Genomic DNA, 27612 nt, shown 5'->3' with positions numbered 1-27612 from the left:
GGAGTGGAGCAATCCACTGTGATTCTGGTTTCAGACGCTGTCCTCTCAGCCCAACTCTATAAATTGGATCAAACAGAATGCAGATGTGTGGAGACTGGCAGCGCGATGATCCAGACCTGTAAGACAGAGGGAATAATTGCCTGAGTCTTAACTCCGTGTGCTGCATTGTTGTTTGGTGTGTAGAATGATAACCAAGCGTCTAGACATGACTTTTGCTGAACTTTTTTGAAAATAAATCGCATATTGGATGTGTTAGAGCAGCACTGGTCTAGCCTGAAATATAAGCTTTTTTTTTAGCACTGTTTGAGCATAATAAACAACATTTATGTGACAGTTCATGTCAGATTTAGTTATTTAATTGTGAGTTCAGCCAGCAGTTTTTGAGATTTCAGGATTCTCTCTTTTATAGATAGGACTTGGATGCCCGAAATAGCAGCGTTGCAAATAAGTGGGATTGCTCTGAAAAGTAAAAACTAGTGCTTTCAAACGATTCAAATATTTAATCGCGATTAATCGCATTAATGTCATAGTTAACTCGCGATTAATCGCATTAATGTCATAGTTAACTCGTGATTAATCGCAATTAATCGCACATTTTAATCTATTCTAAATGTCTCTTGATTTCTTTTTGTCCCATTATTTTTTCTCATTTTAATGCTCTTATCAACACGGAAAAGTGGATCGGCTTGCTTTGTGCAAATGTTTTTTTTATTGAAAACAACATTGGCATATACTGTGTTCAATTTCACACTAACATTCTCACTTGGAGCAAATAATCTCTCACACAATGTAACACTGTCCATCAATAAAAGGGTGAAATAAATACTGACGAGGTCCTGATATTGACGAGAATTCGCATCAGCTGTGTGTGTGTGTGTGTGTGTGCTTGGCCATCAAGTGGTATTTCAGACTGGACGTGCTGCGATGATGATAGCTCAGTTCACAACGACAAAACACACAGATCACTTTGGTCTCGTCAATGGAACCATTTGGCAACTTTTTAAAAGTAAACTTTCCATTCAGAATCTTATTGGCATCCATTTCGGCGTCTCGCGCTCGTCATCCACTCAAAACGTAACGTTAACCTACTATTTGGCCGGCTCGCAAACCCAAACAAGTGTGTGCGTCGTGCCTGTTGTTTTGTTTTTCGGTCTAGCTAGATCCGCTTGCGCTTTGGTCGACGAAGCAACAAAACGTCCGCGCCATGCCGCGTCCTGTTGCAAAAGCATGTGAAAAAAACTACAAAGTTTGCTAGGCCAAAAAGACCAATAATCGCGCGATAAAAAAAATTGACGCCGTTAAAATGGGTTTGCGTTAACGCCGTTAATAACGCGTTTAACTGACAGCCCTAGTAAAAACTAATATCATTTTCCACCTTATTTTCTGTCTCAGATCCAAGCTCACATCTTAACAGTGCCGTATATCTGCAGTCCTCAGAGGAAACATGCGGACGCTGGAGAACTGTTTAGGTTTGCTGTGAATGTCCTGTTTCATTTGACAATCCGGAGCTATAGCACAGGTTTCACAACACCAGAAGAGGCCAGAGACCGAGTGCCTTTATCCAGGGCCGAAAGACCCTCAGATGATACTGAAGCATCTTTAATGAAGACAGAGATTGAACACGAGCGCCCAAGGCCATCTGCAGTTGCATGAGTGAATGAAACCATACAGAAGTAAACAGAAAACTCTTTATGACATGATGAAACACAATAACACAATCTGCAGCAAAGCCACCTTGGGTTGCATGAATAATAGCTTTACCGTACAGACGCGCGGCCGCATTTGAGACAGAACATTATTTAGACAAGAAAATGTCTAGTAAATAGACTCTCGGTTTTGAACTTTCTATTCATCAAACAATCTTTAAAAAGTGCTACACGATTTCCTCAATAAAATGAATAGCATAACTGTTTTCAACGTCGGTAAAAAATAAGAAATGTTTCAAACAGTCAGTCTTTGTCCGATCTACGTTGTGTATAGTGTGTGTGTGTGTGTGTTGCTGCCTGTCCTGCTATTATTTATATTATTAGCATTAAACCTTTGTGTTGGAAATATATCTTCTTCTGCCTTCCAGTGGCAACTATATTACGGTTTCTGATCAAATAAATGCAGACTTTCGGAAACATTAAACATTAAAAAGCCCAAACTTTTGAATGGTAGTGTACATTTAGTCACTTAGATGCTTTATCCAAAAAGCCAATTGCAAATAAGGAACATTGCAAGCAATGTATTGTTCAATGAATAATAATAAATAGTTTCAAGAGTAAGGTGGAGTAGTATAAATCCCAGTGCATGAAAAGTAAAAAAAGAGAGACCAAGATGACTTTTATTAATTTTGGCTGTGGCTGTTTTAAGTTTATTTTTTTGCTCGTTTAGAAACAAGAAAGAAAACTGAGGGATGAGTGTAAATTTCTCTTGTGGTGATTGTGCCGCAGATGCGTTTGAAAAATTGTTGGCCATGCACAAACCAAATAAGATTTGTGGTGCTTAATGATGCCATGAAGATGTTTGTCTGGGTCCGGAAATCTCCCGGCTTGCCGTTTTGAATAAACATTGTTGTGTCACAAATTCAATGCATATGTAAGTATTTCCACTGAGCCACTCAACGCCGCGGGAAGAGGCCGGCGGCTGGGGAAGGGATGTTTTCTGTCTCATAAAGAGCAATTGTGTGAGACTGTTTCCCTGGTAACGTGATTGTCCACGTGAAAATGACTCCGTCGAGATGTCATGTGGAAACATAAATACGGACTGAGACAGGGTGAACCAGGCAGTCGAGCCCCGGGACCACTGGACTATAAAATTGACTTGGAATCAATACGTGGAGTGCAATTCTCAGAGCAGGGAAATATGTATGATCGGGGCATAAAATCAAAACGGAGAATGCCGGTGAACTCGCGTACACACCGGCGTGTCGCTGCGGAGCGATAGAGGACGAGTGTGATGTCTATTATATCTGCTCGATGGCGGTTCACTACGCCGCAACTCTATAAGAGAGGTTTTCCAGGAGAGAGCTCATGTGGCGTGACAATTTTATTTGGGCTCAATCCGTAGACAGCTCCCTTTGAAAAGGTGACGTCTGTCAGGATCCACTTGCCCTGGAAAAGAGAAACACTCATTCTCGTTTCTGCACCGCGGGACGTTTAAGGCCGACCGTAGATTGTCTGTCGTTCCTGTAGACCAGCGTATTGGGATGATTGGCACCCAAGAGTCACCTTTTACCCTTTGCTCACGCTGTGGAGGGTCTCATTCACTCGTCGGTTTGCTTTAAGACGCCGCTTCTTTGGAAAAGCAAAGCTGGAGAAGCCATAAGGGCCCAGAGCAAGCAGTCGTTTAGTATAGACAGAGAACAGAACAAGGGAATTATGAAACATTTCTGACAGCGCAAATTGAGGGTCAGAAAAACAACACAGTTGACAAAGACAGGAAGAAACGGAGCACAGAGAAGCACAATCCCCTGTTTACATCGATTTCTGTCAGATGAATGTTATTGGAGATGTCCAGCTGTTTGTTTGACTCTGAAAGCAAACCAACAGTATTTTTTTTTTGCTTAACTTAATACTCTGGTGTTTTGGGATTATGTTATTAGTGTTAGTGTTTGCAAAGGTTACAATTACTTTTGCTCATATTTGCTGTTTGCCTTAACCGTATTTTGGACATGTAATACATCAGCACATAATTCATCACACCCTTGTTGCAACAAATTGAAGCACCTCTTGATGGAAATCAATGTTGTGATGTTATTTCCATCAAGAGGTGCATCACTTTTTGGTCAAGATCTTGTGTTGTCAACGCAAGAGTCCAGCTATCTGTAAAGTCTCCTCCTAAACATCCCAAAGACTCAATGAGTTTAAGATCTAGACTCAGAGGAGCCGATTCATGTGTGAAAATGATTCTTAATGCTCCCTCCCAACCCTTCTTTCATAATCTGAGCCTGATGAATCTTGGCATTGTCATCCTGGAATATGGCCATGATGTGTCTTCCTACTTGGTTGTTTAAGAAATGAAAACTTAGAACTGTTGACAAACATGTAACATGCTAAAAAAACATAATAATCACTGCAATAATGATCCAATCATAGACTCTTAAGCATTTGCCTTTTTGAATCCATACAGCGATTTTTTTGGGGGGCCGTGCAGTGTATAATATATGTGTGTGTGTGTGTGTGTGTGTCTATTTCATTCCTGAAAGAATAAGTGGATGAATCACTGATTTTCTCATGTAGAGAGTCAATAGATTCGTTCCCGGAATGAATCAGTGCTTTTGAACAAATCATTTGATTGAATAACTCACTCACTTGATTTGTTTCTGAATGAATCAATGTTTTGAATGAATCGTTCAAGTGAATGACTCAATGATTCTCTCATAAAGAGGTCACTTTGTAATATTCTGAAAGGGTGCGTTTTACAAGAAAATACTATTTCAGTCTTTCTCCTTGAAAATTTCACATTTAATTGAATGTGTCACTTGCCATTTCTTTGTAATCAATTGTGAAATTTACAAAATACTACACCATTTGTTCTGCACTGCTGTGGTAAATGTTGTTAGATATTCCAATTTTTTTTTTTTTTACTGTTTGACGTCAATAACTTCAATGAAGTTCATATTATTGTTCTCACAATTTGTTTTTAACCATATGTTGTAGTTTCATAAAGGTTTATTTGCTCACCAAAACTTTTATTTGTATCAATTTGTCTCTTGTTGACTTAATTCTGGAGCCTATTTTAATAAAGCTTTCCATAAAGAAAGTTATTTATGAAGATGCATACGGTAATGGCCGGTGCTTTTTGACTTTGCCTTTTTGAAAGCGAATGAATCAAGTCACAGATTAATTCTTCTTTTGTGCAGAGTATAACCTATACAAATTATTACGACAAGAACTTGGAGCCTAAAGATTCTGGCCTTAGAAATGAAAAAGCAGCTTTCATATCATGATGGAGACGTTTTATAATTTAGCGCAGTCAAAGCTCTTCAGAGGGTTATTAATCTACATGATTTTTTGCTGCAGCTTTGGGTTTTTAAAGGCTATGCAGTGCAGCTTTATTTCATCTTCATGTAATTGTCCTGGGAAATGGCTGCTGATATATCAACATCAATAAAAGAGTTTTTCCTGAGCTGAATGGTCACATAACAGCAGAGAAATCGGATAATATCTGTTTCTCTGTATCCTCGCGTGGAAACGCTAAGACCAGTGATTTGTGGGGCATCAACTGCTTGTAAACTGCAATATTGTGTTACCAAGAAAATAAGTACACTACTATTGCATTGCATTACTATTGCATAAGCATGTACGGGACCTCTGAGTATTTTCTTTTCAAGTTAGAGGTGGCCAATATCATCAAAAATATGATATCATCTTGGAATTTAATTTTAAATCAAAGTTACAAAAAAATGCATGATAAACAGCCATTTTAATTATTTATTTTAAATTATTATTTTTGTTTATATATTGCTAAAATTTTTAATTTTACAGTTTATTTTCTATTTTTATTTAAAATTGTATGGATGCAAAACAATATTCAAAAATTATTTCTCACATTATACCAGTGTTAATAAGACTCAAAACGGTCACATTTAAAATGAACTGATAGTAATGAAATTAAATTCTGATTGGAAGTGATGCATTCAAAGTCATAAATAAAATATCTGTAAAAATGAATTCAGTATTTATTAAAACCACACGAGCAAAAGTGTTGCCCTTAGTATAACAAATTATCCCTAATTTTACTCTGCGTTTTTTCATTGTTCTCACTTGTAAGTGATGTAAAGCTGCTGTAATATCCAGGATATATCATCATCATACTGTACCACCCAGCCCTAACAGATATTTTATATTATTAGAAAAGACTTTGATTTTTATTGCTGACCTCTATACAAAATTCTCTTTTCAGCTCTGTCTGCAGTTGTGTTGTGGTTCTCTCAGCAGGTAACGCTGTTGAAGCAGAAGTCCAGGCGTCGTTGCCTTTAGTTGTTGGAGTAAAGAGCCAAGTAAGGATTATACACAATAGAAAGTGACCTTTTCAAAAACACAGAATGCCCAGAAAGCCTTGCTTCCCTGAATGCCTGTTGGCTAATGCCACACTTTGCCCCTGGCACAGATCAATGGGTGTTTATGGCTCGAGGGTCTCATTGATTGGAACGCAGGAGTTGCAGTTTAATGGACGACTGCATGGCCAGCTTTGCTTTTGTTCAGGACTCTCTCTTTGTGGCACACTGCAAAAAATATTAACATTTTTGGCAGAAAATCTAAAAATCCTTAAATCAATCAATATACTTGTGAGGAAAAAAAAAACACAGGATAAGATTGCAAACGTTTTTTTATTATTCTTAAACATAAATACAAGTACATTTAAAGAAGATTACACTTAAAATAAAAATAATTTGTCAAGAGAAACTTAATTCATGATAAATATACTTGACAAATTGCTTAAGATAGTAAGACTTCAGAGAATAAATTTTAGTTTTTTTAAAAAGTAAATTTAGTAAATATTACACTTAAAATAAGACAAAAACGATTTGCCCAGATAAATAAATGTAATCCAAGAAACATATATCCAATAACAAATTGCATAATATATAAAGACTTCAGAGAATAAATTTTTTTTTTTTGATCATTTTCTTGTTTCAAGCAAGTAGTAAAAGCTTATACTTAAAATAAGACCAAAATAATCTTCCAAGTGAAATAAGTGTAATTCAAGGTAAATATTCCTCTTTTATACTTCTCACGTATATTTATGTTTTTTTTTTTTTTTTTTTTTACTGAAAACAGGCAAAATGAGATAAATCGTTTTTTTTTTTTTTTTTTTTGGCAATGCAAAGCGGGATCCACCAACAAGTCAGTGTAATTATGTATTTAATCATGATTCTCATGTTTGTTTAGATGTTGGCATTGAGCTCCAGGGTGGCAGTCATGCTCCATAACAGAGGCGAAGCGTTCAGCGTTTGTGCGCTGCATGCGACGTCTGTCTTCCAAACTCCCTTCCCATTTCCTTTCACAGCAATTGCATTCAATCTCAGCCGTTATTTCTTTTAATTAACACCGCTGTCTGGTTGAATTTACGCCGAAGAACACGGATACATTTAGATGGTTTTATTTCCTGAGGAGACCCGGGGGGCTCTCGAGACGTTACAGATGATGAGGAAACAGCTGCTGGAGTGATGCGCTTGATTTCTCTCGCAATTCTGCAATCACACCAAAATGGGCACAAATCATTATTCCTTCATCTTCAATCTCACCATAACACTGTTCACGTCTCGAGAAAAAGGGTCTCTGTTACGATCAAAGATTGTAGTTCACAGGTGGGTTCAGGTTGTTGGGTGTATATTTTTTTGTGTATATATTTTTAAATTGCAATTTTCTTGGCCGATTTTGATTTTTTTATAAGTATGTCCTGCCGATACCGATTTTGCTGATTCCGATTTTCTTTCAAAGTAATATAATTGACAGCATATACAAAAATCTACTTTTCTTCAATGCTACATTTTATTTTCATAAAAAAATAGTAAAAAGACAGTATTAAAATAATAACAAATAAACAAATTTCAAACAACAGCACAAATTAATCCAATAGAATAAAGAGAGATTTTTCAGGTGGGCATACAGTATATTCAGGTAAGAAATACTACACAAGTTAAAGTAATCAAATGTAAAATAACACTGGATAGTCTTCATTGTAAAAATGAAATACAGATTAATGCTTACAATTGGTCATCAAGAGCAGAAAGTGATTTTCTCTTTGTCTTTTGTTCTTTTATTAACACAGACAGAGTTTATGCACGGATCAAATATCCTGTTACACATCTAGCGTTATCTTTCTCTCTAATTAGGATCCAGAACTGACTGTGTTTAACCGAATATTCCCCAAGACAAGCATTTTGACATCATTTTGTATGTATTTGAGCGTTTACTAGCAGTAAGCCACTCATAAACTGCTCAGAAAATCTGAATCCGGTCCCTGGCCGGTCGATCGGTGCATCTCTGTTTTTTTTTTATAGTTTTATAATAGCAGATATTGAGCTAGCAACACTGGCAAATTATTTGAGTCTCAGAATCATTACGTTTCCACAAATGAAAAAAACATTTAGCTTAATTTGGACACAACTGCCTCTCAATTCTCTTGTACTTTTGAGTCATTAAAATAACAACCACTATGTCACAGTGAAAACCCCACAGATCAACATTCAGTATGTGAATCTGAAGGACAGCGATGGAAATTAAGACTAAAAGCCCTAAAAATGCTAGAGATTAAATCAAATAAATGCATGAAATTATATATATATATATATATAGATTGTGTAGTGAAAGCTACATCAGACCACCTGTTAAGAAAAGCTCAGCATGAAGAAGGAGAAAGTAAGTGAGAGTCCACCCATCTTTCGGTAACTTAAAATATAGTACAGCTTCCCCAGTTGACCTTATTAAAAGCTCCACACAACACTTTTCTGTATTGGAGGGAAGAAAGTACTTAAAAATATTGAAAAGCACATCTGGAGTGTCTAAAACGTATAATAATAGTCAGAGCCGGATTAACGCAAAGGCAAACTAGGCACGTGCCTAGGGCCCGATTGGCGGGATGGGGCCCAGACAGAGGGACAAAAAAAAAAAAAAAAAAGTCCTATCTACAATTTATTTCAATATTTATTAATTAACTAAAAATAGCGACGATGTTTATCTTAACCATAGACTGTTACATTACGTCACATTAACGCCAGCCCATCAGGTGCTGCGAAGCAAAAGCCTAAATAGGCACGCAAAAAAGCACAGCTCGTAATGCAGATGTGTGCGTTGTCGTCATCTATTTTGGAGTGATTGCAATGTATTCTAAATATAAACTTGTACTGTAGATCAGCGTCATTTCTGGAAAAATCATTCACCGCTTTATTACGAGTTTAAAAGAGCGCGAGCGTCATTAACGTGCCCAGACGCGACGCTTTGAATTTGCGCGTACAATGAACAACATCGCGTCGGGAGCTGACTAAAACGCTACAAAAGTAAAAGACAAGACGTTTGTATTCAAAGTTAAAAAGCCAACACACTACAACATTTTTAAATGTTTCAAGTAAAGGATCTCGGGTCTATCTTCTAAATTCTGCTGATGATTAGATTATAGCCTACCCTGTCATCAGCCTTCTTACGCCAATAATATCAGTTTAGAATTTATTTTTCTAATCAGTAGCGATCGTGTCTTTCTCTTCCACTTGGTTTGTGTATAGCATATTTAAGCTAGCAATGCAATGCATAAGATCATATTAGATTAGGCTACTTAATATGACAATATCTGCAGTCAATATTGATTAAATGGGAGGGGAAAATCCTGCCCATACCAGCTATGAAAAAATTATAAAAGCATAGGCCTATATCACTGAAGTGGTATTCTGGTACTGTGAATAAATTGAATAAAACAGCAAAATAACAATAACATCTTCATTAAACAAAAAAGAGATTACCTTAGATGAAGTTTGATTAATATGTACATACAGTAGCCTAGGCTACTGGTAAAAAGTCTGGACCAATTACTATTTTGAATGTTTTTGAAATAAGTTTTTTATTATGCTCTACAAGCCTGCATTTATTTGATAAAAACAAAAACAAAAACAAAAAAAAAACAGGAATATTCAGCAAGGATGTGTTAAATATATAAAAAGCGATAGTGAAAAAAAAAACTATTTTAAAACTTTTTAATAATAAAAAAAAAATCCTGAAAAAAAGTATCACAGCTTATAAAATAAATATTAAGCACCATTTCTAACATTTGATAATAAATCAGAATATTATAAAGTTTTCTGAAGGATCACATGACACTAAATTCAGCTTTGCATCACAGAAATATATTTTAAAGTATATTAAATAGGAAAACCATTATTTTAAATTGTAATAATATTTCACTTTATTATTTTTCTGTATTTTTGATCAAATAAATCCCAGCTTGATTAGCATAAGAGACTTCTTTCAAAAACATTAAAAATAGTAATGTGTCCAAACTTATGTACTGTGTAAGTAAAAACATTTAAAATTAAATGTTGTTTCAAGAGTTTTTTATTGGGGGTGGGGGGCCTCCAACATGAATATTGCCTAGGGCCTCCAAATGTCTAGAACCGGCCCTGATAATAGTGACCCAGCTGTGAAGGAGAAGTGCCTGCAGACTGGCTGAAATCTCCTGCTTGTTTCGGCAAGGCCTTCGCCTCCTGAACAACAGTTCTGATTGACTCTTAAACAATCCTGCAATTATAGACCTTCTGTGTGGATCTCTCCCCAGCGCTGGCCTCTTGTGTAATACACTATTAAAGCAATTAGCCACTCGAGGCCTTGCATTGCAGTGATATTACCATGTTTAGGAGTTTTCTCTCCCACAACGTGAAGTACTCTAGGTCAATCACATGTTCTGTCATGGCTGCCATCAAAAACACCCTAGCATCATGATGCCGTGTAAAAATAAAAAAATAAAAAAAAATAGTATAATTATTCTCATCACATTTTAATAATAAAAAAGAACAATTATTATTATTATCATTATTATTATTATGCATGCTTATGTTTGTCAGTCATCTCTACTGAATATAGATTTCACATGCTATGAAATGCGTCTTAATAATAATAATACCAATAATTGATATGAGCTAAGAGATTTGCAGCTACTGGCTAATCAGATTTCAGAGGCGAGCCGTGTCTTTTGTAAGACTAGTTCATGTTTTCCAAACTCTTCAATGCCTGTTTTGGCCATAAGAGCGAACACAGGCTTGTGTTTTATGCGAGGCAAATGAAATGGTTTTGATTGTGATATGCCTCTAATGTCAGCCGCAGTTACATTTCTCATTACGCGGATCGTTTGGTGGGTGGTTTGTTGAGCAGTAAAATGCGTAATGAGGCGTTGTGCGCCGCTGCAGTGTAAATTTGTAAAGTTTTATGATTGATGTCTTTAAAAAGACAATCCTGCTCATATGTATGCACACCCACACTATCCCATCATTCATAGGCTGTGGATGAAGCAAAAAAAAAAAAACCTTTCTTCAAATTATCCATCTCTGGCGCTGGCACACCAGAAGAGCGATTGAAGAGCGTCGTGATTGAGCGAGTTTGTAGGAATATCTGCTCTAGCCTCAGAAAGCTGTCTGTCAATCCTTGCCAGATAAATACTATCTCTGATCTGTTCTCTCTTTTGCAAAAGCGAGTGAATGGCATATGTACATGTATGGAGAAGTGGAAGTTTTTTTATCATCCGACACCGAGACTGTTCTGTGAGCGTGTTATGAAATATTAGTAAATCTGCAGTGCCAGAGTGAGAGGTGGCTTTTACTGTGGGACATTCACTTTCCAGTTATTGCAGCCCGTTCTCATCCCAAGGCGTCATACATGTGACGCTTTGGACATTTCGACGAAATCTTACGCACATGGCATCCTTTAGCATCAATATGAGACGCAGATCCCAAGGCGTCATAACCGTAACCCGACCCCAGACCTACACCTTCCCATAACAGTGCGTGTTATATTGACGCTAAAGGATGTCATGTGACGAAATGTCATATGGCGTCACCTATATGACGCCAAAGGATGAGAATGTGTTGGTTATTGCTACTCTTTTGAGGTTTTTTTTTTTTCATCATGCTGGTGATTCAATATTAATCAAGTCAGACATAGCTGTTAAATAAGGAAGAGATTTTAATAGCATTAGACTGGCGTTTATAAGCGTTAGATCTTCATTGCAACTAACAAGCAAGTACCTTGGTTTTCAGACATTTTGGCGACTTGTATTAGGAACTGCATCATGACACATGAGCAAAAATGTACAATCTACTCAGCTTTACTGCAAAAACATCATTCTTTTAATTCATCCAAGAGGTCACGCCGTAACATATCAATCTTTCATTGGTCACACGTCTTCACATGATGTGAATTCACAGGTAAGATTTCACCAAACTTTAACTTTGAAAAGCATAAGAATGCAAAAATGAGCTTGCGTTTGCGGGTCTGATGCATTTGCATGCGAATGAATGGAAGTCAATGGAACGAAAAGTGTAGTGTTGTTTTAGTGTGTTGCTATGCAATTCTAAATAGTTGTGAATAATCACAAGCACACTATATTTGTTTTACAATCTCCCGTCACTAATTTTGTTAAGCCCATGACAAGCTGTTTGTTGGTGTCGTTTTTATTTTGAAAAATTGAGAAGTCGGTATTTCGTTTTTTTTGTTGTTTCGTCAGTCTTAAATTTTCCACTCCAACCACTTAAATCAATTTGTCTCCGAGCCTCAAAAGCACAAAACACACAGCGAGACTTAGCGTGTATTTCTGGAGCATTAGCATTCCACTGAAGTGTGTGTCTTTCTCTCAGAGCGTTATTCAGATGAGTGTGTGGAAAGAGCTGGAATGGCTAAGTGACAGCCCTGAGCTAACACACACACACACACACCTCTTCTGCCTTAAGCTGGAATCAAAGCAGCGCAGGAGACGGCTCAGTGTGTTCTGAGGGGCTTTTTGTCTCGCGTCCTCCATTCAGACACACCGCTGAGGTGAAACCACATGCTCGTGCGTGATGGGGAGGCTCAGCGTGACATAAGTAGCATGCTTTTCTTTTTCATCTTATTTTCATGTTTTTTGTGTCCTTTATTTTCGTAGTTATAATCTGACTCTTTTACAAAACAGGTACTAGCAGGATCCCTGGTACTTTGATATTGCCTACTGTACTGAATGATACCATATTCATATACAGTAGTATTTACATGGTACTCCAGTGTACAGCATAGTATTACTATGGTCTGTCCTTGTTAGGCTTTTCAATCAGAAGCTTTTGCAATAATAGCTGCTCAGACATCTGATTAATGTTCGTTCTTAATAATATCTATATATGCATATTATCTGAATATTATCAGAAACACCAGCGATTTCAAACCGTGTTTTTGAGACTGTCTTTGGTTCACTGCCGTTTTAAGGAGAAAATACTCAGCAATGCTGTCGACTTATGAATTTACACATGGTTTGTCTTAAAGCACATTAAAAACACCACATAGACATATAAACAACATTAAAAACTTGATTTTCCCCACAGGTGGACTTTAATAGCCTTTACTAAACCCATTAAAATACTCATAAAGGCCCCCTTAGTCAATAATTGTATCCATTAAAACTCTTTTTGATCACCAAAATGTCATATTTAAATGTTTTTTCCTTGAAAAAAAAAATCTTGATGCCTTAAAATAGCTTGAATGTAACTCTACACCCTTGCCTCATTTAGTATACATGGTTCTATTAATATGCAAATGAGCCCCGCCTCCACTCACTCACTCCAGCTCAGAGATCCACTGGTTGACGATCACACGTTGATCTGATTGGTTACAAGTTGCGAAGTCAGAAACACCGGCGATTTCAAACAGTGTTTTTGAGACTGTCTTTGGTTCACTGCCGTTTTAAAGAGAAAATACTCAGCAATGCTGTCGACTTATGAATTTACACATGGTTTGTCTTAAAGCACATTAAAAACACCACATAGACATATAAACAACATTAAAAACTTGATTTTCCCCACAGGTGGACTTTAATAGCCTTTACTAAACCCATTAAAATACTCATAAAGGCCCCCTTAGTCAATAATTGTATCCATTAAAACTCTTTTTGATCACCAAAATGTCATATTTAAATGTTTTTTCCTTGAAAAAAAAAAATCTTGATGCCTTAAAATAGCTTGAATGTAACTCTACACCCTTGCCTCATTTAGTTTACACGGTTCTATTAATATGCAAATGAGCCCCGCCTCCACTCACTCACTCCAGCTCAGAGATCCACTGGTTGACGATCACACGTTGATCTGATTGGTTACAAGTTGCGAAGTCAGAAACACCGGCGATTTCAAACAGTGTTTTTGAGACTGTCTTTGGTTCACTGCCGTTTTAAAGAGAAAATACTCAGCAATGCTGTCGACTTATGAATTTACACATGGTTTTGTCTTAAAGCACATTAAAAACACCACAGAGACATATAAACAACATTACAAACTTCACCACAGGGGGACTTTAAGAAATAGTTTTCCAGTTCCATAAAGATGTTTTTTATTGCCTGTAAACAGAGTTGATAACCTGTGCCCACAGTGCATTTTGCTATTCATATATTTGTCCTCACTGTTTGAAGGCTTTACTTTTTATGTGTCCTTCTCAAGGTGAGTCTCAATAGGATGGGCAGATTCTAGCATTGGTGTAAAAACGAATTCACCCATAAAGAATTGTAATATTTCATGTCATTTGTCAGCAGTGCTTTCTCTGCACTAGTGCGTCTTATCTGCGGCCAATCACAGCACACATCCATTCTGCCCCACATAAACCCCAATCTGTCTCTCAGCCTGAGGTCCTATCGCTTTTTAGTGTGGCTTGAGTTATTTGTCCCGTCTCAGGCTCTTGTGGGTTTTTTTCAGGGATTCTTCACGCCTTTTTCTTTGCTATGCTAGTTGGTTCATGTAAGGCCTTCCTCATCAAGCCAACAACAAAGCTTCAACTGCCTTTGCACTGAAAAATTGGAAAAGAATCCAAAGAAACGACACCCACTCACGGCGAACAACCGTCTCTCATTCTTTATCCTTTTTTTGTCTTTATAGCTACACTCTGCGAGTGGTTGGCAACGGGATTAAAGCCCAGGCAGAAAACCCAGAAGTCAAGGTGAAGGAGGCCGACCCGGTGATCAATCAGGTCATTGATAAACTGAAGCACATCAATCAGGTGAGCCTCGCCAGGAAAAATACCATCAAATGAAACATTGAACAAGCTCCTTGATGTCCCACATGATCCTGTTTCATGTGTTGCTAATGTTTCAGGCCAACAGATCAGAGCAGACCTCATTAGCTTTGCTCGTGGATGTATGAAACTATGGCATTGTGTGCATAAAACATGTTAGCACGGTTTGCAGTGTGTGTGATCATTACTCACTGCTCCTAATGTGTGTGCACTAACTTGGATGGGTTGAAGAGGACAGATTCCCGGTGTATTACCATACCATACTTGGCCTTCACATGTCACTTGCATCAATTTCTGGTGACTTTCAGATGTGGTTTTATGTACTGGTGAAACTCGAAAAATATTAATATTCTGCAAAAGTTCATTTATTTCAGTAATTCAACTTAAAAGGTGAAACTAATATATTATATAGACTCATTACATGCACAGTGTGATATTTCAAGCCTTTATTTGTTATAATTTTGATGATTATGGCTTACAGCTATGAAAACCTTTTCACAATATTCAGATTTTGAATTTGGGGTTTTCATAAGCTGTGAGCCATGATCATCAAAATTATAACAAATAAAGGCTTGAAATATCACACTTTGCATGTAATGAGTCTATATAATATAATAGTTTCACCTTTTAAGTTGAATTACTGAAATAAATTAACTTTTGCACGATATTCTAATTTTTTGAGTTTCACCTGTATAGACATTCATATCCAATTCTCCTTTTATTTCTGAATTATTCATCAATGGTTCCATTTACATGAATCCATATAGTGTGATTAAGCTGGAGTTCATGTAAACCGAATACTGTGACTGCTAATAAACCACAGTAACCTAACCATAATCACAGTAAAATATGTGTACTGTGGTTTTAATCACACTATTTGTGTTTTAGTCGAATGTCTATGTGCTAGTGCTGCAGATAGATGGTGTGTCCCACTCATGGAGGGAGGACACACATCCACCATTGGCATTACCAGCAATTTATGGAGCTGTTTATTTTATAAATGTCATCCCTCGCATTATCTATTACTGTAATCTGTCATAGGATTTAACAGCAGCCTGTTTTATGAGCTGTTCTGGACAGCAAATGTTTCTGAAAGGAGAACTTGGACTATACATTGTTCACATAATTTGGATCTATGGTTAGTGCATGTAAGCGTATGCGCTCTAGACACGTCAGAGCCATAATGCAGTTTTGAGAGACTAGTTAGAAGATGCATGGCTCAGAGTTTTCCTACACAATGTCTGCCAATGGGGTAATTTTTTTTTTTTTTTTTTTTTTTTAAGCAAAATCATAATTTTGATGCATTTTTCAGAAAACAAAAGCTATATAAAAGTCTTAATTAATTAAACATCTTTTGCTATTTTGCTTCTCACAGAATGTTTAGATATTTGTACTGGAAAACAGGACAAAAAGTACTACGCTTCCGTGCATTTCACTTACTTTTACATTTGGCAGATGCTTTTATTCAGAGTGATTTATATTGCATTAAGGTTATACAGTTTTTCAGTTCATGCATTCCCTGTGAATTCAAACTGTCCCTTAGCATTGCTAGCGCCTGATAAACCAAGGTCATGGATATGAATCCGAGAAAATACATGTTCTGATAAATTGCACACATTGAATACAATACAAGTCGCTTTGGATACCAGTATCTGGTGCTTTTATATAATTATAAAATGCTTTTACACGGCTTTTCTATGATTAAAATATCAGTTGCGCTTTTCAGTATGTCATTCAGAATAATGATTTAAAAGCTATAAAAAAAAATCCTCTTTTGCACAGCTAAATAAACGTCACCATCTCACCTGCAGAGCCAAAAGTACTGATGTTCCCTGAACAAACAAACGTCTGTGTGTTGATTAGATTATTATCGCCATCACTCTCAGTTTGGAGGACAGTAAAAGCTCAAACGCTGACTCACGCTTGAATGTTTTGCTTTAATTAATACGATTGAAGGCAAATTAGTTTATGCTTCTTTTCATATCCCTCTCTTTTGCAAAATAACACGTCACCACGGAACACTTAGAGACCAGAAAATCAATGAATACATATTTAAAAATCCATTTTCAGTCTTAACACGTCGGTGTTTATTCTATCCCTGTTCCGCCCGCTGGCCAAATCAATGATGTTTTACCATCCCGAAGCCTGATAGTGCTGTCCTACTGTAATAGATTGACTTTCTTCCCTTCCTGCTGGATGTGCTTTAAGACAATAGACATATTGTCATAAGGTGTTATCACCTTCAAGTTCCTGAATTTCAAAAAAATTATATCTGAACCGACTATTATACAGACAGATGTTCTGGTGGATTTTTTCACCTGTTTTATCATCCACCAGCCTGAAGATGTTTTGATCGCTCTAAAGATATTAAGGCCAGAACATTCCCATCCATTAGGATCACACAGTTATAACATAAACAAACTAATAAACGTAATGTGATGCATATTTGTCAGTCAACCCGCCTCAGTGATGTATGCTGCCGACAAATAGACGCTGCCTTCGAGATGAGACAGCTAATGTCTAGATGATCTACTGAAGATCAAACTGAGCGTCAGAATGGGGGAGAAAGCTGATTTAAGTGACTGAATGTGGCATGGTTGTTGGTGCCAGACGGGCTGGTCTGAGTATTTCAGAACTGCTGATTTACTGGGATTTTCACACACAACCATCTCTAGGGTTTACAGAGAATGGGCTGAAAAAGAGAAAATATCCAGTGAGCCGCAGTTCTGTTGGCAAAAATGCCTTGTTGATGTCAGAGAAGGGCCAGACTGGCAACAGTAACTCAAATAAGAAGAGCTACAGCAGCAGAACACACACACCGGTGTCACTCCTGTCAGATGAGAACAGCAAACTGAGGCTACAATTCACACAGGCTCACCAAAACTGGACAATAGAAGATTGGAAAACTTTGCCTGGTCTGATGAGTCTCGATTTCTGCTGCAACATTCAGATAGTAGGGTCGGAGTTTGGCGTAAACAACACTAAAGCATGGATCCATCCTGCTTTGTATCAGTGGTTCAGGCTGATGATGCTGTAAAGGTGTGTTGGAAAAAAAATTTCGGCACACTTTGGTCCTCTAGGTACCAATTGAGCATCATTTAAACGCCACAGCCGACCTGAGTATTGTTGCTGACCATATCCATCCCTTTATGACCACAGTGTGGCCATCTTTTAATGGCTTCTTCCAGCAGGATAACGCACAGTGCCTCAAAGCTCAAATCATCTCAAACTGGTTTCTTGAACATTAAAATGAGTTCACTAAACTCAAATGATCTTCAGTCACCAGATCTCAATCCAGGAGAGCATCTTTTGGATGTGGAGGAACAGGAGATTCACATCATAGATGTCCAGTTGATAAATCTGCAGCAACTGTGTGATGCTAACATGACAATATGGACCAAAATCTCTGAGGAATGTTCCCAGCACCTTGTTGAATCTCTGCCATGAAGAATTAAGGCAGTTCTGAAGGCAAAAGGGGGTCAAACTCAGTACTAGCAAGGTGAACCTAATAAAGTGGCCGTATATTTAGTTTATATTTGTCATCAATAAATCCAATTTGTTTCAATCTTATACATTTTGACTATTGATGTTTGATCCACAGCTAGCATATTTTAACCATGCTCATACCTTTTTACTGAATAAATGCAATGTATTTATGATTTATTTATTTATTTATGCTTCTAAGCAATTTGAATACCTGCATTTTAAAAATATGATTATTTAATTAAAATCAAATAGATGCAATTTGTTACAGTAATAATGAACTATTCCATAATTTTTGGAGTGCAGGAATATTACCTGTTTAAATATGCATCACATTAAGTTTTTTTTTTAGTTTGTGTTAAAACTGTGTAATCCAAATGGGTAGAAATATTATATGCAATTCAAATACATCAATCTGAAATTTAGGCTTATCTATTTATTTTTGAGTGAAAGAAGTCAAAATACAAATGTTTTACTTAAAGTCATCAAATTGAACGGTGATAAAAAAAAAGTATTTTAATATCGAAAAATCACACACCTCTAAGGAGTTAGATCTGAATTACATCAGCTTTAAGGAGAAGGTCTTTCTTGTCCTTTTTAATATATTTCTCTTAATAATCAAGGCCATCTCACCGTATATATCTTGAGAAATGATGGTAGTGAGGTGTTGATGGGGAAAAAGAGGGATATATCGGGATTGAAAGAGACCTTTAGAGGAGGCCTTTCAGAAGTTTCCTCACAGCAGGTTCTCTCCAGCGCTTCAGTCTTTCTGCGTGGAATCACAATCATTTCGTGGCCCGGGGTGCCGTCGTCATCTCGGATAAGATGACAAAGTGTGCTCCTTGATGATGATGATAACCCGAACACGGAGAGGACATTTGCTGGGAATCTCAGCGTGAAGCCACTGGTCCTCAGAGAGATCTCTCGTGGACGTTCAGCGGGACTCTTGGCACATGATGTCCAGAGCAATTTGGCCCTTGATGAGGGAGTCTGAGAAACCTCCTCCTGTTGTGGAAATGGACCAATCGGGCGGGACGCTATGACTTTAAATGTGATGATATCCGATTATGGGCCAGTGGAACATTTTGATTGAGTGTTAGGAATTAAACTGTGTTGAATTGGACATTTTACTGACCTTTACTAGAATTTGAGCCGTTGACTGAATGAAAAACTCATTCAGGAGAGCAGCGTGAGGCGTCTTCAGCAGATCAGACATTCATTGGTGTAAAAAGAGTAATGTACTCTTTATCAAAAGCACTTTGACATTGATTTTGGACATGTACCATGGTACTACCCAAGGTTAATATAGTTAATAGAGTTAACTTAAACTAAAACAATACAAAATAGTTACTTGAAATACAATAAACATCAACTGAAATAAAATATATAAAACTATGTATATATATATATAAATGTAAGTGTTTTATTATTGTAAGTACTTTACATAAAGGTCAAATAAATGTACCACAGAATTAACATACCATAGTATCACCACCGCAGTACTTTTATAAAAACAATAACAAAATGGAAAGCAACCTGGCACACCATCATATTTTGGACATGTACCATAGTAGTACTATGACACTTTAGAAATACTTTACCACAGTACTATATAAATACCATAGTACATGGTACCACGGTAAATATCAAAAGTCCATCACCACAGTACTTTTGTAGGGTTTTCACTATTTTTTAAATGAAAAACACGTATTAAAAGTACCATGGTACTACTATGATATTTTGAAAGTACCATGGTAAAACCATTTCAGTATAATAGTGTATTTCAAAGTAACATATTTTTTACCCTCCGATAGGCGACTATACCTGTATATTTCAAAGAATACTGTGGTATTACCATTGCCAAAACATAAAAAAACTAACATTATATAACATGGTAGTGTGTCCTTTTTTTCCAGGGCAGACTCAATACAGAATCAATGAGTGAACGCAGTGGGATTATGGTGTCAATATTCTGGGATAACCATTACCCATGATACCGAGCGGCCCAAAGCCGACACAAGCTTTTCAATACAACTTGCCTGTGGCAGAAAGCCACCCTGCAGCTTCTGTTTGCCCAGAGCATCGGGCTAATGAGCTTCTCTCCTTGAGCTCAGCCCACGGACTCAGGAAGAGAAGCCCATGGTCTCTCTTTTAACCCACAAATCTTTTAAAAAACCACAGCATTTGTGTTGAAGACGTGTTCTTGTAATGCAGGCCTTTAGTTTCGGTCCAGAAGGGGTGATTTCAGTGCCAGTGCTTTTTCCTTTCTTTGTCCAAAAATGACTTTCCCGTTTTAGGTCCTGCATCTTTCTTAAAGGTGAAGTGTGCTATTTCTTTGATGTGAAAATGATGAAGTCCACTTAAGGGCCAGCAGAAAGTTTTGACTGAGTGGAAGAAATTAAATTGTGTTGAATTGGACGTTTACAAAATAGAATAGTAGAATTGTGAGCCTTTGATTGAAAGAAAAACTCTCAATAAGTTATACAAACTTCATTTCAGCTACAACTCTTCTTGATGTACTAAAATAGCTGAAACTAAAACGGACGTAAAAATTAATAACTATATAGACATATTGAAACATATCTGAAGACATATCTGTAAAGTGACATATTTGCAAGAGAAAAGGCATATTCAACATAATAATGTTGATTTTATCCACCAGAAAAAGATTGGAAACCTGTTTGGTGTCGTTATTTTTCCATTTCTTGCCACTAATGTGAAATGACACACTTCAACTTTAAAAATAGTTTTGCATGGCAGGTTTATTGTTACTTTTGAATTTAGCTGTGAATCACAATGCGAGTCATACCCTCTCTGTCTGTGTATCTTCTCGTCTCTTTCTTTATGTCTCGCTTTCTTTCTGAGACTCCTTGTTCTCTCATGTTCTTCTTCTTACTGTCTCTCACATCCCTCTCGTTTATGAAAGTGGGAAAACTATACCTTGGAGGGGTTGAATGCATTGAGGCTGATCTGCATCTTAATTTAGCATCTTGGAGCTCAGAGTTCCCAGCAAGCCGAGCAGAGGCTGAGGACGTCTCTGTTGACCTGTACTGATCCACACCATCTGTGATGTGTCACTGCAGCGTATCATAGAGCTGGATGTCAATGATAGAATTGGATCGGATACAGGGTGCATGCTGAAGTGTGTTTGCTTTCATATGGCTGTGAGGGAGCATTAAAGGGTTAGTTCACCCAAAAATGAAAATTATGTCATTAATGACTCTCCCTCATGTCGTTCCAAACCTGTAAGACCTCCGTTCATCTTCAGAACACAGTTTAAGATATTTTAGATTTAGTCTGAGAGTTTTCTGTCCCTCCATCGAAAATGTATGTACGGTATACTGTCCTTGTCCAGAAAGGAAATAAAGACATCATCAAAGTAGTCCATGTGACATCAGTGGGTTAGTTAGAGTGTTTTGAAGCATCGAAAATACATTTTGGTCGCACCAGACACACGTCAGCAGCGTCTTACGTCAGCAGCGGCACTGAACGCGGATCCACAACAGAACCAGAACACACACACACACACACACACACACACACACACACACACACACACACCAGACACACGTCAGCAGCGTCTTACGTCAGCAGCGGCACTGAACGCGGATCCACAACAGAACCAGAATACACACACACACACACACCAGACACACGTCAGCAGCGTCTTACGTCAGCGGTGTCACTGAACGCGGATCCACAACAGAACCGGAAGACAATACAATGCTGAATAAAGTCCTAGTTTTTGTTATTTTTGGACCAAAATGTATTTTCGATGCTTCAAAACATTCTAACTAACCCACTGATGTCACATGGACTACTTTGATGATGTCTTTATTTCCTTTCTGGACAAGGACAGTATACCGTACATACATTTTCAATGGATTTTTCTAAATCTAAAATATCTTAAACTGTGTTCTGAAGATGAACGGAGGTCTTACGGGCTTGGAACGACATGAGGGTGAGTCAGTAATGACATAATTTTCATTTTTGGGTTAACTAACCCTTTAATGTGTGAGCCGTGGATCTAAGTGTCTACCATTGTAACAGACATCTATCAATATCCGTGTGTAACTATAGTCCTATAAATATAATTACAGGAATAGGGCGGTGCACATTGTAAAGGTTGCTGTTAAAGCAGATTTTTTCGGAAAACCACTATGAAGTCATTTACACATTTTCTCTCATTTAAAATAAACGAGTGTAAATGTCAGATTTATCATATATGTCTAAAGGAGTCTAACATGTATGTAATCCAATCGTTCTGCCATTATATTCTGCAATCATTATTCCTGGTCAGAGGTTTACTTAAATAGTTTGTTTATATGTAATTGCGCTTTCAATACTTCTTCTATAATGCTAACACCGAAGATTGAACTGTTTCTTTTTTTCTGACTGTAGACCTTAAAGAAGAGCATCATTTTCACACTCCTTGAAACTTAATGGAAAGTTTTCCCAGCTTCTCAATGTAATTTCTCGCATAATAGCTGGCTAATTTATTATTTCGTGCATGTATCACGGTTTCTCTTCTGGACTGGAGACTATTCAGAAAATGAGTTCAGCAAAGTTAGAGCTGTCAAGAAACTCAGACAAGTGGACGCGCCGATAACTGCTCTCATTTATATGTAAATGGCAATGGTAACCAATCAATTTCTCTCATTTGAATGACGACTCTTGCCCCTGTGTGGAACCATTGATTTAACTCCAGCTCTGGTCAAAGACACCTCCTGAAAACTCACGATTCAGCTTTGCAAAGAGATTTACCTCGGCTAAGTGTTGTCAACACGATCCGTTTTGCATTATATGGACTTCAGTCTTTATGTGTTGCTTCCGCTTTGTTTCTGTTCATGCAAAGTTAAACATGAGTTAAATAGGTTGCAAAAGATTAATTGGTGTAGGTGCCATTAATTTACTGTAGGTGCCAATAGCGATTCGAATGAATTGTTCTTGAATGAATCTCTGTTTGAGTGAATATTTTAAGAGAACAAATCAATCAATAAATCACCTGCCTTGAAATGCCTTGAAATGTGTTGATGTAATTTCCACTGAAACAGGAAGACAGGGCGGGACATATCGAACAGCTCCTCCCCTTTTTAAATTAGCCAATAGCATTTAGGTTATATCACAGCTCGGTCAGAGCCGTTGAGCTCAGTAAAGCTATAGTTTCCTCCTAATCTCTAACCGTTTCTCCTCCATATCGCTTTAAAATACAGCATTCTGCAGAATTCAAATGTTCCGATACGTTTTCTGTTCTGCGGCGACTCGATCATATGATCCGCTCTGTGTATCGTGTCTCTGGACCGGAGCTGTGGCGGTTCGCGTGACACTAACGTGAAACCAGACTTCATTTCAGCCGCAGCTTCAGCGTCTGCTTATAATGTAAGGGGGCGGAGCTTCAGATTCTAGAAAGCATTTGATTGGACAGAAAATCTGATGAGAAGCTCAAGTGCAGAGTGATGTCATTAAAATCATTGATCCATATAGGTGTAAGTGGTAGACTGTAAGTTTTGAATGCTAATATCTTCTAAATGTGAATTTTGTCGTTTTTTTGGAGCACATAGCTTATAGATAACCTTAAAGATGAAAAAAACTTCCATTTTGATTTCATGGGGACTTTAAAGGGATACTTCACCTCTGGAAAGATGAATGTGTATTTAAAATGGGTCATTTATGTAGAAGAAATGTGAAATTATTTTTGAATTTGGAGCTTTCTATACTGAGAAACGCCAGAAAATGTATTTTTGGCTTATGTGGATGAAAGACAACAACTCCCAGAATGCACTTGCTTCGCTGCCCTAGGAGGCCACGCCTACCGGTAACAGAGCGCAGTAGTTAAACAACAAGTCTAGGCTACTAGTGAGTCTCCGTGATTAGTCTGCCCGAAAATGTGTTTCGAGATCGCCCAAAATGTCCGGGATTCGGCTTTTGCGTTCTACAGTCGCCATTCATCATGTTTACTGTGGCGAGCAGGACGAGTGAGGGCCGCGGGAGAACGCCGCGAGGCCGGTGAGACGCACCGGTCTCGTATCTCTCACGGAGGAGCGGGAATTTTCTTAGCAATGTTAAAACGCACATCAACCGATCACTTGTTTAGCGTTCATGTAAACACTACATTCAGATTCACCAATCGGAATGAATTCAGTTAGATTGAAACAAAAGGTGTGCATCATACCTGTCAACACTCCCGTTTTTCCCGGGTTTCTCCCGTTTTTTAGCCCTATATCCCGGACCCCTCCCGGTTTGTTATTTCTCCCGGGAAACTCCCGTAATTTGCATGGCCCAAACTCCATTATGAATAATCGGACCAATATGTTTGTCTAATGTTGACCAGTTGCCAGATTGTATTAAATGCATTATATTCACACAATCCACAGACCATTTACAATTTCAACCCGTGTGTCACCTCAACCTGGCAACCTATAACCCAGTTGCGCAGTCACGGAAAGTATAACCCGAAAGCGAGCCGATAGACATGATGGCAGGTGAAGGTGGTGTCCCCGCAATGAAACTGAAGTACAGTTTGTAACGCGTTGCTTCAGGAAGATTAGGGATAAGTTAGCTCACAACTGAAGTTATTGCATGCAGAGGCCAGACGGAGGCGATTGGCATCTCACAACTCGCACTTTATTCCCAAATCGAACTCGTGTAGCCTAACTGTCTGTCACACGTTCTACCGTCCACATCGTTACTTAATAAACAAAATAAGATCAAAATTAGCATCAAACAGAAATTACTCGCATACATGGGGTGTTCGCATAGACAGTAAAAGGGGTGTTCGAGGCCCAAGGCACATAAAATACAATACTGCCGACAGTTCAACAGGGAGCGCACAGCTCTTAAAGGGGCCACACCTTATTTCCAGTCGTTACAAGTTGTACATTTACCCCAACCCCCAATCCCCCCCCTCCCCCGCCGCCGGAGAAATCTCCCGGATTTTGAAAACCAAATGTTGACAGGTATGGTGTGCATGTAAACAATGAATGGCGACTGCAGAAATCAAAAGCTGAATCCAGGACATCGACGGCCGGACATGTCCGGGAAAAAGAGGATGGTAACCCCTACTACTCAGCTTTCTCCACAGAACAAGAGCCTGCTAGCTTAGCTTCCAGAAAAAGATGGCTAACACTATGTGCAGGGGCGTAGCAGCCATTATAAAAGTGGGGGGGACAAAATGGTGTGGTGATGTGACCCAAAGGTCAGTACTTCCAGAAAAATGCAAAGTTTTTTTGTGATTGTTGCGGGCAAAAATCCTTGATTATCCGGCGATGGAATATGCAGGATATTTGCAATTTTATGTGATGAAATTGCGGGAACTTGCAAAAACTGCGGTTTGATGAAAAAGAGAGAAAAGTGATTCCCCAACACCCTGTTCTCACTAGGCTACTACCTTAATGTAAAGAGCTATTTCTTATTACTTCCTATGATAAGCAAACATACTACATCACAGAAAGTGCTGGAATATTTAATCTTGTTTTATTTCAGACCTTAATAAACACATGGCTCAAACTTACAAAACATTGATGAGTCAAACAAGTTCTGTAGCTTTACAAAAGGAATATGCTACAACTTCTGTAAAAATGAATAAATAAAATATGAAAAAAATGTTTCCTGTTTTACAGTTGTCGTAATTACGTAATTTGTCGCGTAATTACGTCACTTCATAACGTTCCCATGGCAACAGGGGGAAATGGCTGCTCTCGTGTGAAGCAAACGCAACATTTTTCAACTTTCTGCTTAGATATATGTGACTTTTTTTGCAAAAAAAATGCGGGGATTATGAAATCATACAAGCCCCGCATATTTTGCGTGGAAATCGGCAATTTATACGGCAAAAGTGCGGCGTATTTGAAAAAATGCCCCCGCATAAATATGCGGACTTTGGCTGATTATTGAATCATGCGATTGCATAATCGCGTTTTTCTGGAGGGACTGAAAGGTGATGTTCATAATAATAAATTCTAGATGGAATAGCAATTGGCATTTTACAGCACCCTAGTACCAATTTTGGGAACATGCCATGATAGCTTACAGCAACCTATTTTTGTGAAATCATACTCGAAATAAAAAAATATTGCAGGACTTGGGACTTTCAGACAACTGTGGACATCTATACTTTATTTTTATGAAATAAAGATATTTTATGATATTTACAATATTTCAGTTAAACTACACTTGAACAATAACTTTTATCTTACTAACAGTTGGACCAAAAAAAGTGTTCAATGAGTACAGAACAGATTACATCTAGCCTACAGTAATTTTATACAACAGACATTTTATAAAAATATATCAATAAAACCTAAATCAATGTATTCGGTATTGGACATCAATTTAACATTGACATTAGATGTTGAATTTACATTGAATTTTGGTCACCCGATGCCGCAACCAAAATTTAACCAAATATCAACATCTTATGACGTTGTGTGTGTGCCTGCTGGGAATAATCTGTTATGTCTCATTTAACAGACGCTTTTATCCAAAGCAACAAGTAGGAGAGCATTTAACACACACTCGGCACAATCCGGCGCGACGTGACGAGGTCCATACGGGTTCTGTTGTCTATTACAGCGTTACAGTAGGTTAAATCATAACAAGGTAACTTTACGTGTGATTCATGTCATCGCGACATACTGTAACAGTGTGTGTTTGAAAAAAAATGATGTAGTCCTCTGCTTTTTTTTCTGGGGTGCATTAGACGGCCAAACAGCAAAGCGACTAAACAAACACGAAAATTCGCAAGAGCAACAAAAGATTTGAAGCTCATGGCAGACGCGCCCAATAGATGCTTCGCGCTGTGATTGGCTGAATGTTAGCTCACTCAAGTCTAAGTAACAAATCAGAGAACACGGGCGGAAATATTGGCGCTGAGTCAAAAAAAAATGCGGGGGACAGAATAACCTGTTTCTAAGGCCCCATCCACACTACTGCGTTTTAGTTTAGAAACGGATAATTAAAACGAATACGATCTCCGTCCACACCAGCGTTTTAGCTGCGTATTAGAATTGATCTCCGTCCACATTAAAACGACTGAAAACGTGGATCACGTGACCATTCACCAACACTGGGCATGCGCGTCCCGGTGTAAACACAACTTCATTGATAAAATTATCCCACCATGCTCTGGGTTAACCACAAACCGACGCTCCGTACGGTCAACGCCGCCGCTGCACATCGGAATTGTCACAGATCACTCGAATAATAGCTTGACTCCGGCGCATGTAGGCAGTTATAGCGTTGTAAAATGCAGAATTTACTTGTACAACAGTGGCTAGCAAAGATATACGCCATGACTGATGACACCCAATCATAGAGCCGAGCGTGAGCCTCTACGTCAACGTTTCTAAAGTCCTCCGTTTTGACCCGTCTACACTAAAACGCCCTCCGGAGATTCAAAACGAAAAACGGGTCGGCAGCG

At 38.0% G+C, this 27612-nt stretch overlaps 1 protein-coding gene across 1 annotated transcript in view; it reads left to right on the top strand.

Annotated features, from left to right (window-relative positions):
- Nucleotides 1–27612, top strand: part of gpc5a (glypican 5a) — a 189841-nt gene that overhangs the window by 70473 nt on the left and 91756 nt on the right. The window contains exon 6 of the mRNA XM_056258664.1: nt 14576–14696. Coding sequence (XP_056114639.1) covers nt 14576–14696 — 121 coding nt within the window. The remainder of the gene's footprint in view (nt 1–14575; nt 14697–27612) is intronic.

Source organism: Rhinichthys klamathensis, unplaced genomic scaffold, assembly GCF_029890125.1.
Source record: "Rhinichthys klamathensis goyatoka isolate OS25496 unplaced genomic scaffold, OSU_Roscu_1.1 h1tg000157l_1, whole genome shotgun sequence".
Taxonomy (NCBI): Eukaryota; Metazoa; Chordata; class Actinopteri; order Cypriniformes; family Leuciscidae; genus Rhinichthys; species Rhinichthys klamathensis.
Note: the sequence above shows the minus strand (reverse complement) of the source record. Positions and strands in the feature narration are given on the sequence as shown.